The following is an 11,947-nucleotide window of genomic DNA, read 5'->3' as shown; positions in this document are numbered from 1 at the left end:
GCTTGTTATGAATAACAAAAGATGCTCCTTTCACCCTGTTAGGAAATTTCAGTGGTGTTAGAAGCTCTGTGTCAGGAACCAGGGACAAAGCACCAATATGTATTTCTTATTGTATCACAGTTTTCTACATGACAAGCATTATTATTTGCCATTGCAAGGTCTTAACTACATGAATAAATCCACACTTACAGGAGAAACTCCTAGCTCTCTCCCTTCCAGCTCATTTCTCACCACCTTCTGTACAGATGCCTTGTGATCTAGAAACACCAAACCACACTCCTTTCCTAAACTGGATCTCATCTTTCACGCATTCAGAAATTTACTTCTCTATCTTAAGTGTCCTTTCTTTACCAGCCCTCTTCCTTGGTGAGCCTGCAACTTCCCACTTCCTTTTCATTCAGGAACTAAATCCCTTGAGATGGTAGGGGCTGGTATCTTCATTTCACAATGGGGAAACCGAGGCTCAAGAAGGGTTGTACACTCTAGATCTCTCCCCAGATTACTTGTGCTTTTTAACATCTGCACAACTCCCCACCCTTTGCTTTTGTTCCTGCCACCCCTTCCACTTTTAATCCTCCTCCCTCTCACCCTGATCCATGGAAGTCCTGGCTATCTTTCCAAGCCCAAGGGAAATCCCACCTCCATAAGACTTGCCCAGTGAGCCCATAAAACTTGCCTCTGCACTTCTTTATAAATCCCTCCTGGAAGTTACTTTGTCCCTATAGGGATCTTTACTTAATGGGGATTCAAGTCTCCTTGCAGCAAGTGGAATTCAATTAGTACTAGCCCCAACTCATTCCTCTTTCCTCTATGCTTAGGACTTCAGGGTTGCTCTAATATTTGAACACAAAAAACCTTTCGCATGCTAAGCAAAGCTTCATTTTGACTGACTTCAGGAGAAAGGGAGATATAAACCCATTACTTACAGAAGGTGTTTTATTGTGTTCACCAAAGGATAATGGGGAGAAGAATGCAACAGTATAACAATGAATGAAGGAAATGAAGGAATTCCTGCTTTGGGGGAAGCATACAACAGCTGTGCACCCAGCTGTAGGAGTGTTTTCCAAAAGCAAAACAAAACAAACCAAAAAAAAAAAAAAAAGATTGATTATATGCACTGAAGCCAATAGTGAGTACTTTTAAGAGAGAAAAGGGACTATTCCAACACTGGAGTTATCTGCATACTCTGGATTTGTAAATACTGCTTCAAGACCCTAATTGTGGAAAGGGTTTGCTTGAGGGAATACTTCACGTGAGAATCATTAACTTTTCTGTGTGCTATCTCTTTGAACTTCAAATGAAATAATCTGAGGGCTATTACAAATAAATGAATATTCACCAGAGCTTCTTCAGGGATTAGAAGAACACCATTTGTGCTGTGAGAGTTTATCCATCACCCCACCCCCGGGCCCAATATGATGTCATTGACCATTTAAAGAAATGAGTTTGTATATTTTTCAAATTTTGTTCTGGAAGAAAAGCCTGTTGCCATTATGCTGAGTTTATTGCCAAAATTGAACACAACTCTTTTATAAAATATATGCAACAAGGTAAGATAAAGAGCAAAATGAAATTTTCCCCATTTCAAAAGATAGAAGTGAAGAATGATCAGTTTGATTAGGCAAACAGGGCATGCCACTTAGTGAAAGAATCCCTGAAGCCATGTAAAATACAATGTAAAGAAAGTAATCCTATCTAGCTTCATATTTACAATGGTAGAAGTTACATAATTACTGCATAAATATTCATCAAAATTCTTGTGTGAAACCAGGTACAAATGAAATAAAAGAAAGTTATACATCAGATTTATATTATAAGGAAAATAAATCACTAGATGCTGTTGCTCCTGCAATGCTCATCACTGCACATCCCAGATTTCACAGAGAAGTGGGGTAAATTTGTGGTCATTTACTCTCCAAGACATCAGCATCTCGGCATGGTGATGATTGAATGTCCGCAACTCAGTCAGTCGACCCAGGAGACAGGCAAAGTGTTGAGGATTTTCAGGCTGATAAATCTTGCACAGCTTTTGTAGCACATCAAGCAGTGGTTCCTGAAGCTTCTCTACTGCCTCTCTGTCCTTTATATATTGTCTGTCTGTTTTGAAGTTTAAAATAAGACGACAAAATAAAAAAGTAGAAAAGTATTCTTTTGGCATAATAATAGCAATGGTAACTTTCTTGCAATGTAACTTACAAATGTGCACTTCTAAACGTACAAATAACGTGTTCAACTTGATGAATTTTCACACACACACATATATATTCATGTAATCACAACTAGATCAAGATATAGAACATCTACTGGCCCACCACAGAAGCCTCTCTAAATTCTCCTTTTAATCCATGCCCCCAAAGGTAACCCATATGGTAGACATAAGCATCATTTCTAGTGGGTGTATTCTAAGTAGCAGAATTGCTAGGTCATAGGGTGCATGTGTGTGTGTGTGTGTGTGTGTGTGTGTGTGTAGCTTTAGGATATATGGTCAAGAAGTTTTTTTAATTATAAGTTTTATGGTAAAAAAATTAAGTAACAACTAGTTTATGCCTCAATATTATATATAAAAATGGTTTAAGGCTAATATTGAAATATTGGAAACATCCTGAATATCCAAACATGGTAACAATTAACTAAGTAATTGTACATTAATATGATAAATATGATGGATACATATATTTCAACAGTTTTACCAATATAATTTTTTAATGACATGGGAAAAAAACTTTAAAGAAAAGATAGTATGCTCTATATTATGTTTAAAAAGATGTAGGGGCACCTGAGTGGCTCAGTCAGCTAAGCGTCCAACTCTTGATCTTGGCTCAGGTCATGATTTCACAGTTCATGAGATTGAGCCCCATGTCATTCCATCTCCACTCTGATAGTGCAGAGCCTGCTTGGGATTTTTCTCTCTCCGTCGCTCCCCTCCTTGTACTCTCTCTCTCTTTCTCTCAATAAATAAATACATACATACATACCTACATACATACATAAACTTAAAAAAAAGTAAGTTTAAAAAGGATGTAACTTCCTTTACTTCCCTGTTCAAATTTCAATCCCTTAGAAAAGCCTTTCCTGCCCACCAATTATAACATTCTGCTGCCACTTTCCTTCCTTATAGCCTCATCTTTATAGTTGTTTTACCATTACCACCTCCTGAAAGTTATTTTTGTTTCTTCATTTATTGTCTTTCTCATCCTACTAGGATGCAAGCTCTATGTAGCTATATTTGGCCTGTTTCTTTACTGCTGTATCCTCCATTGTCTGGAACCATGTTTAGTACATAGTAGGTGTTCCAAACTCAATTATTCAATGAAAGACTTTAATGTTTACAGGAAAGGCTGGGAAGAACTACACTGAAATATTAACAATGATTCCATTTGAGTAGTGGAATTACAGGCCATTTTATTTTTTCTTTATGCCTCTGTGTCTTCTACACTTTTCTTTAAGAAACTTTATTGCTATTATACTGGAGAGGGAGGAGAATAAACAAATGGCATAAAGATAAAAACATAACAATAAAATTACCTGGAGAGAGGATAACAATTGCTGTAAGCAGAGCATACTCTTCTTGAGTCATTTTCAATTCTGCAACACTTTTATAAAAACTAAACATAGGTGTTATATACTCATCAGAGATACCTATGGGGGAAAGATGAAAAATTACAGAGGCATAGTTAAATTTTTGAATGACTAAAAAGTGAGAAACTACAAACATATATACATGCACATGTTAATATTTATGCACAAATAATGTCTATATTTTATTTGTCCAATCAAAGGCAGGTCACTGCAAAGAAGGTCAGTTAACAAAATCCTCAATATATAACTTAATCAGCAATGCCTTTATTTTAGTCACTCCTGTCCAACAATAAATCATAATGTTCTTAAATCGCCCAAAGAATCTCCCAACTTCACCATTTTCTGGATGGGGTTTGGTTAATCTTTTTAATATTAATATCTATTGTGGGGAATAAGCTTAAGAATTCCCTGAGCTTGCACCAATGGGTTAACAAGGCTTAGAGCAGAAAGTGGCCACAGGGCAAAAGCGGCCCAGTGTAGAACAAAGAGCAGAGCAGAAATCTGCTTCCACAGGACTGAAGCTTCCTAGAATAGGTAAACAGGTAAAGAGGGCAAAAAAGACCTCCGCCACACCCACCCAACATGGCGGAGAAGTAGGGGGATCCATACCTCCCGCATCTCTCAAACAAAGAAGTTCTGAAGCCAAAGGACTTTGAACCCCAACAGTCTGGGAGGAAAAGATACTGAATCTACCAGGAAGAAAATGGGACAACTTGAGAAACGATAGGTGGGTGATTGTGAATTGGGGAAGATAAAACAGGCTTCGTAGACATGGAGGGGAGGGATCCCCTTCTGCGGAGAGACAAAAGGCAGAGAAGGAGCGGCTGGGGAAGTGTAGGACTGTATGTGGACAAGAGAAAAACCTCCGACTGGGACTGAGAGGGATCCTATCTCTAACTGCAGGGTTTTCTTCAGACTGCGGCCGGGTCCCTGTTTGTGCACCTGGGGAAGAGGGGAGCCAGCCCTGGGTTTGGGGGTAGATCAGGGGAGCAGTCTGCACTAGGAGAAAGTGGCACCCTCTCAGGAGCACTGTGGGAAAAGACAAAGCCTGCCTGCACCCACCACCCCCAGGGCCCAGCGAGGTTGGCGGGGCAGTCGGCAGTAGCAGAAGGCAACCCTCCCTGAAGTGCTGCGGCACAGACAAAGCCAACTGAGACCACATATTGTGCCACACAGAGAGGCGCTTCCCCAGTGTCAGAGCGCATGGAGCGGGTCTTTGATTCCCAGCCAAGTCCAGGGTCAGGGGAGTTGGTGGAGCAAGAAGGACAGCCCCGTCTGGGCCCATGGCACAATGAGGATGACTCAAACGGAGTCCACCAGGTCCATGGAGAAGAGACTGGGGGATTGCCATTCCCCTCCCCCCCCCCCAAGGCAGGGCTTCAGGGATCATCCGAGGGTCCCACAGTGGAGGCAGGACCAGCCTACACCAAACCATGCCCCTCCACACTGGGTAACTGTGTATCTACTGGAGCAAGACAGACCCTGTTTAACCAGATGGACAGCTCCTCTAGACCAGTGCCGCAGCATTGCCTGGATTAATTCCAGGTCAATTCTGGATATACAGATATATTCTCCCCACCATTTTTCCTCCTTATCTCTTCCCTCCTCTAGGCTGGTTACCCTGGTTATTGGTTTGTCTAAACAGACAAATGAAATCAAAGGCATCAAAATTGGCAAAGATGAAGTCAAACTTTCACTTTTCACAGACAAAGTGATACTCTACATGGAAAACCTGACAGACTCCACCAAAAGTCTGCTAGAACTGATACATGAATTCAGCAAAGTGGCAGGGTACAAAATTAATGTATAGTAATCGGTTGCATTTTTATACACCAATAATGAAGCAACAGAAAGAGAAATAAAGAAACTGATTCCATTCACAATTGCACCAAGAAGCATAAAATACCTAGGAATAAAACCTAACCAAACATGTAAAAGATCTGTATGCTGAAAACTATAGAAAGCTTATGAAGGAAATTGAAGAAGATACAAAGAAATGGAAAAACATTCCACGCTCATGGATTGGAAGAATAAATATTGTTAAAATGTCAATACTACCCAAAGCAATCTACACATTCAATGCAATCCCAATCAAAATTGCACTAGCATTCTTTCGAGGCTAGAACAAGCAATCCTAAAATTTATATGGAACCACAAAAGACCCCAAATAGCCAAAGTAATCTTGAAGAACAAAACCAGAATGGGAGGCATCACAATCCCAGACTTTAGCCTCTACTACAAAAGCTGTAATCATCAAGAGAGCATGGTATTGGCACAAAAACAGACACATAGACCAATGGAATAGAATAGAGACCCCAGAATTGGACTCACAAATGTATGGTCAACTAATCTTTGACAAAGCAGGAAAGAATATCCAATGGAAAAAAGACAGTCTCTTTAACAAATGGTGCTGGGAGAACTGGACAGCAACATGCAGAACAATGAAACTAGACCACTTTCTTACACCATTCACAAAAATAAACTCAAAATGGATGAAGGACCTGAGTGTGGGACAGGAAACCATCAAAACCCTAGAGGAGAAAGCAGGAAAAAACCTCTTTGACCTCAGTCGCAGCAATTTCTTACTTGACACATCTCCAAAGGCAAGGGAATTAAAAGCAAAAAAGAACTATTGGGACCTCATGAAGATAAAAAGCTCTGCACTGCAAAGGAAACAATCAACAAAACTAAAAGGCAACCAACGGAATGGGAAAAGATATTTGCAAATGACACATCAGATAAAGGGCTAGTATCCAAAATCTATAAAGAACTCACCAAACTCCACACCCGAAAAACAAATAATCCAGTGAAGAAATGGGCAGAAGACATGAATAGACACTTTTCTAAAGGAGACATCCAGATGGCCAACAGACACATGAAAAGATGCTCAACGTCACTCATCATCAGGGAAATACAAATCAAAACCACACTGAGACACCACCTCACGCCAGTCAGAGTGGCTAAAATGAACAAATCAGGAGACTATAGATGCTGGAGAGGATGTGGAGAAACAGGAACCCTCTTGCACTGTTGGTGGGCATGCAAACTGGTGCAGCCACTCTGGAAAATAGGGTGGAGGTTCCTCAAAAAATTAAAAATAGATCTACCCTATGAGTCAGCAATAGCACTGCTAGGAATTTACCCAAGGATACAGGAGTACTGATGCATAGGGGCACTTGTACCCCCAATGTTTATAGCAGCACTTTCAACAATAGCCAAATTATGGAAGGAGCCTAAATGTCCATCAACTGATGAATGGATAAAGAAGTTGTGGTTTATATATACAATGGAATACTATTTGGCAATGAGAAAGAATGAAATCTGGCATTTGTAGCAACCTGGATGGAACTGGAGGGTATTAGGCTAAGTGAAATAAGTCATACAGAGAAAGACAGATACCATATGTTTTCACTCTTATGTGGATCCTGAGAAACTTAACAGAAGACCATGGGGGAGGGGAAGGGGAAAAAAAAAAGTTACAGAGAGGGAGGGAGACAAACCATAAGAGACTCTTACTGAGACCAAACTGAGGGTTGATGGGGGGGTGGGGGAGAAAGGAAAGTGGGTTAAGGGCATTTAGGAGGGCACCTGTAGGGATGAGCACTGGGTGTTGTATGGAAACCAATTTGACAATAAATTATATTTAATAAAAAAAAAAAGACCTTCACAGCAAGGCAAAATTACCTGGAGCTAATCAGTAAAAACAAAAATAAATACATACATACATATATACATATATACATACATACATACACACACACACACACACACACACATACATACATAAATGCCTTGTTAACCCTGAGATAGCATCCTCCATCTGTCTTATCCCCTAGACAAGTTAAGGTAAACAGACATGGCACCTGGCACCTGCAGTAAACAGCCATCTGCTCGGTGCTGCAATTTTGTTTTGTATTGACTGAAATCCCTAATACCACATATCTTTGAAAACCCCTTTCTCTCACACACTTGAGTTAATGATCACTGTTTTATTATCTCTTTTTGCACATCCATCACGTTTGTAAGCCTTCTGATCCTAATAAATATGGAGCAAGGACCCTTACTCGGGGCTCTTGTCTCCTCCCGAACATTAGCCTCTCTTGTATTCAATTCTGTGTCTGCTGTCTTGCTGGACAAGAGAGAACTCCAGAGTCAAAGTCTGTGACAATCTGTAATTAAGGTATAGGTAGCATCTTAAATAATCAATAAAAAAAATTATTGTTCTTAAGCCCAGAAGTATAAACATCTTGACTTAATACATTGGCTAGGATTCTTCTCAGTTCCAGTGCTTACTAGGGCATTGGTACTTGTCTGTTCTCTTCAAACTTACCTGTCTAAAACCAAAGATACCATGTACAGAACTAAACTCCTCATCTTCCTCCAAATCCACCTCTTTCCTGATATTCCCATTCTCAGTGACATATCTTTACACATACACTTTCCCCTGCCTGACAACTGAGATTTGGCCCTCTCTCTAACCCAGTTAGGTGCCAAGTCCTATGATTCAGCATGATAACTCTCCCTAGGTGTTCTTTCTTCTCTCCACAACTCCTAGAATTGACTTAGTTTCAGTCCTTATTTCTTTTCATCTGGACTGCCTCCTCAGTCTTCAGTTTGGTCCCAGAATCACAAAATTCAAATCACACCCTGTCTCCTCAATTTTTACAAATCTTCAAAAACTCACAGTGGCTTTTGGCATAAATGTTCTTCTTTTTTACATAGGAAGCTCCAAGACCTGTACCCACCCACTACTCACCTACCTGATAATAGTAGTAATAGTAGGATCCATATTTATTGAGTACTCATTATGTATTATACACTGTTCCAAGCACTTCTTATGCTATAATTCATTTAATCTTCCTAATACCTCATGAGGTAGGTGCTGTGAGGTTATCTCATTTGCCCAGAGAACCACAGCTCATGATTGGTGGAAACAATATTCAAACCATGGATAGCTAGCAGGCTCCAGAGTCCTGGCTTTTAGCTGTCACTAAGCTGTACAATCTTTCTATCACACAGCCTTTACTCCAGCCATGTTTAGCCACTTGGATCTCCCTAAATAATTCATACTGCTCAGTTTTATTTTTAAATTTTTTTAGTTCATCTGTTTTGAGAGGAAGAAAGAGAGCACACATGAAGGGGAAGGGCAAAGAGAGAGGGAATGAGAGAATCCCAAGCAGATTCTGCACTGATAGTCCAATGCAGGGCCCACAAACTGTAAGACCTTGACCTGAGCCAAGATTGAGAGCCAGTTGCTTAACTGACTGAGCCCCCTAGGCACCCCCACACTGCTCAAGATATTCTACCTGGAATATCTTCCGTCTCCTTTATCTAGATGTAACTCTTCATAATTGAAGGCTCTTTTGTGTCACTTCCTTCACTCGTTCAACAAGTATTAACTAGGTGCCTGTTCCTGTGCATGGCTCCATTCCAGAAAAGTTTTGACAGGGGAATTACAGAGACAGAAAAAAAGAAGGAGAAGAAGAAGAGGAGGGTGGGAGGAGGAAAAGGAGGGAGAAGGGAAAGGGAAGGGAAGAAGGGGAAGGAGGAGAAGGAGGGAAGGATTGGGGGAAGAGGAGAAGGAGGAGGAAGAAGAGGAAAAGGAGAAGGAAGAGGAAAAGGAGGAGGAGGAGGAAAAAGAAAAAAGACCATGGGTGGGCAGGGGGTGGGGGAGACTGATACGACTTATGGATGAATTAAAATGAGGATGAGATTCCCTGAATTGTTCCACACTAAAATAGAATGCTGTATCCCATCCTGAAGCAGACCTAGAGACATACAGCTTTGGTAAAACCAAACTAGAATACATTTGGATTCCAGATGCTAAAGAACATAATTATCATCTAATATTCTGCTTCATAGAATCAGAAAGTCTAAATCCTTACCTTGAGAATAATCTAAAGAGTCTTCCCAAACTGAATCCCTGGTCTTCCTCTCTTTAGTCAAAATGCCACACTTTTCTCCCTCCTTGACTTTTGATTCTTTAATCTACCCAGTGGGCTCTCTTAACAACAGTGTCTTTGTTAAGCAATTTGGGTATTACATCATGTGGAAGATTCCAGCTTTTACAGATTGATCCAAATACCCATCACTGAATTAGATACAACTTAAAAATGTAGAAGGTGAAGTATGTGATCCTGGGAATACCAGTCCTGGTTTCCAACAAACATAGAGGTTAAGAGTTAGAGAGCCAGCTCTGAGTTTGAAATTTGACCTATAATTTGATCTTAGTCACAGAACTTAAACTCCATAAATCCCAATTTCTTCATTTTTGAAATGTGAATTATAACAATAGGAAGTTGTTATATTGTATGAGATAATACGCGTGGAGTGCTTAGCATAATGCCTGGTTAATAATAAACCCTCAATAAATGTTAGAGCAAATACTAATAATAACTATTATTGTTATTCAGGAAATTGGATTAATTTTACTTCAGTAGTTCATTTTAATCTCAGTTCATCTTAATTTTAGTTAGATTAAGCTCATGTACTTTTGTGTTTACAAAGCTACATTTTTGTTTTGTTTTTATATTCTGCACTTTCCTAGAGATGAATCCAAATTGACCGATCAGAGATTTGCTTCAGTATTTTTCTAGGTGTTAAAGCTTAACTACATCTACATTTTCTTGGCAAGGTTGTTCTATTTCACTTTAAAAAAGAAAAATGGCAGTCTTTAGGCTTTCTTCAGCATTCAGGGACTATGCCCATCATATCTGGCTACCCAAAATAGTAATTCATGATTCTGCTATTTTTAAAAATAGTTTACAAGGATATGGGGATAATATTAAAGGCAGCTGATTTGAAAATATTTAAATTTTAGAAATTATCTTTGACTACCTAATTTTCTATTTTGTCTTTCTTTTTTTAATTTTTTAAAATGTTTATTTATTTTTGAAAGACAGAGAGTAAGCAGGGGAGGGGCAGAGAGAGGGAGACACAGAATCTGAAGCAGGCTCCAGGCTCTGAGCAGTCAGCACAGAGCTCAACGCGAGGCTCAAACCCACGAACTGTGAGGTCATGATCTGAGCTGAAGTTGGGTGCTTAACCGACTGAGCCACCCAGGCGCCCCATCTATTTTGTCTTTCTAAATCCCCATTAACCTACCAAAAATGCTACCTTCATTAGCGACCTCATTATTGTTAATAGTTTTCAGGAAAAAAAAAGTAAGGATGTTGGTTATGATTGTTCATCTTGTACATGTTCTACAAGCCAACCGTGAACATACATTATAAAAGTAAGAAATAGAATTTTATAAAAATAAATTTCCTACAGGATAGATCAAATATAAATCTACTTTTGGAATTAGAGTTAATAATCAGAATTAACCACAGCACCATCAACAAAGGGGTATTTTAAGTGTTTACGAACCAGCAATTTCTAACCTAAGAAATGTAACACTAACATCATTCTGAAGGGGCAGTCTTTTCTTGATTTCCTGCCTCCTCCTCTCTGGAGACTTGCTTAAAGTTTGTTTCGTTTTTTGCTCTTTTGCCCAATTAGCTGATTTTTGGTCACAAGGGGGGGCTATTTTCTAACTTAAGGACAAAGACTACTGTGGAAAAGTGCAAAGTTGTAAAAAAAAAGTTTGTTTGCACTCCTGTTTCTTGTTTTGCCTTAAAAAAAAAAAAAGAGGTATGTAATTTATAAATTATTTTAAAATCAGAAATATTCCTTGAGAGAAAAACTATTTGATAGAATTAACTCTGCTATTTTCAGTTATTTTGAATGTAAATGTCTTTCACTTCCTAATTATCTTCCAAGTTTTGACTGGGAAAAAAAATAAAGCAGAGGGGTGTGTATGTGTGATACAAGAATACGTATTATGTAAGAAAATTCCCACCCCTTCATTGAGGGAAAGAGGAGAAGAGTGTGTGCTGACAAACAATTTCTGAGATTGATAGTTTGGACCTAACTTTAAATACCAATAAAATTATATTTGTCATGTCAAAGATCTATTTGAATGAAAACTCATAAACTAAAATCTGTTTTTTTAATATTTATTAAGTTAAAAAAAATAAAATTCCTGGTATTTTAAATACCTCTATCTGATATAATTGGTTTGATCAAGATAGACCAAGAATCTTATTAAAAATGATACTATTTGCTCAAAACCATATAATTTGACATTTTTCTAGAAATGACGCCGCCCCATAGCATAGAAGTTAAGTCTCTGACATGGCACACAAAGCAATGTTTGCTTTCTGCTTTCCTTCCAAACTAAGCTCTCTCCATCTAACTACTCCGTCCAGTAGTTTCCCTATGAACTAATGACTTCCACTCTTGGTTCCTGAAGCTGATTCAGGTCATTGTCTACACAGCTTATCTACCTCCCCCTGACCCTAACCTTATGGCCATGTACTATGGCAAA

At 39.0% G+C, this 11,947-nt stretch overlaps 1 protein-coding gene across 4 annotated transcripts in view; it reads right to left on the bottom strand.

The window, feature by feature from the left end:
- Positions 1 to 922: 922 nt before the first annotated feature.
- Positions 923 to 11,947, bottom strand: part of NR1H4 (nuclear receptor subfamily 1 group H member 4) — a 75,944-nt gene continuing 64,919 nt past the window's right edge. For all 4 annotated transcript variants that reach the window (XM_043562302.1, XM_043562303.1, XM_043562300.1 and 1 more), the window contains 2 exons: positions 3,526 to 3,639; positions 923 to 2,097 (listed from right to left, as the gene is read on the bottom strand). In XM_043562302.1, coding sequence (XP_043418237.1) covers positions 1,859 to 2,097; positions 3,526 to 3,639 — 353 coding nt within the window. In that variant the 3' untranslated portion in view covers positions 923 to 1,858. The remainder of the gene's footprint in view (positions 2,098 to 3,525; positions 3,640 to 11,947) is intronic.

The sequence above is a fragment of the Prionailurus bengalensis genome, chromosome B4 (genome assembly GCF_016509475.1).
Source record: "Prionailurus bengalensis isolate Pbe53 chromosome B4, Fcat_Pben_1.1_paternal_pri, whole genome shotgun sequence".
Lineage (NCBI taxonomy): Eukaryota > Metazoa > Chordata > Mammalia > Carnivora > Felidae > Prionailurus > Prionailurus bengalensis.
This window is presented reverse-complemented; position numbering and strand designations above follow the sequence as displayed.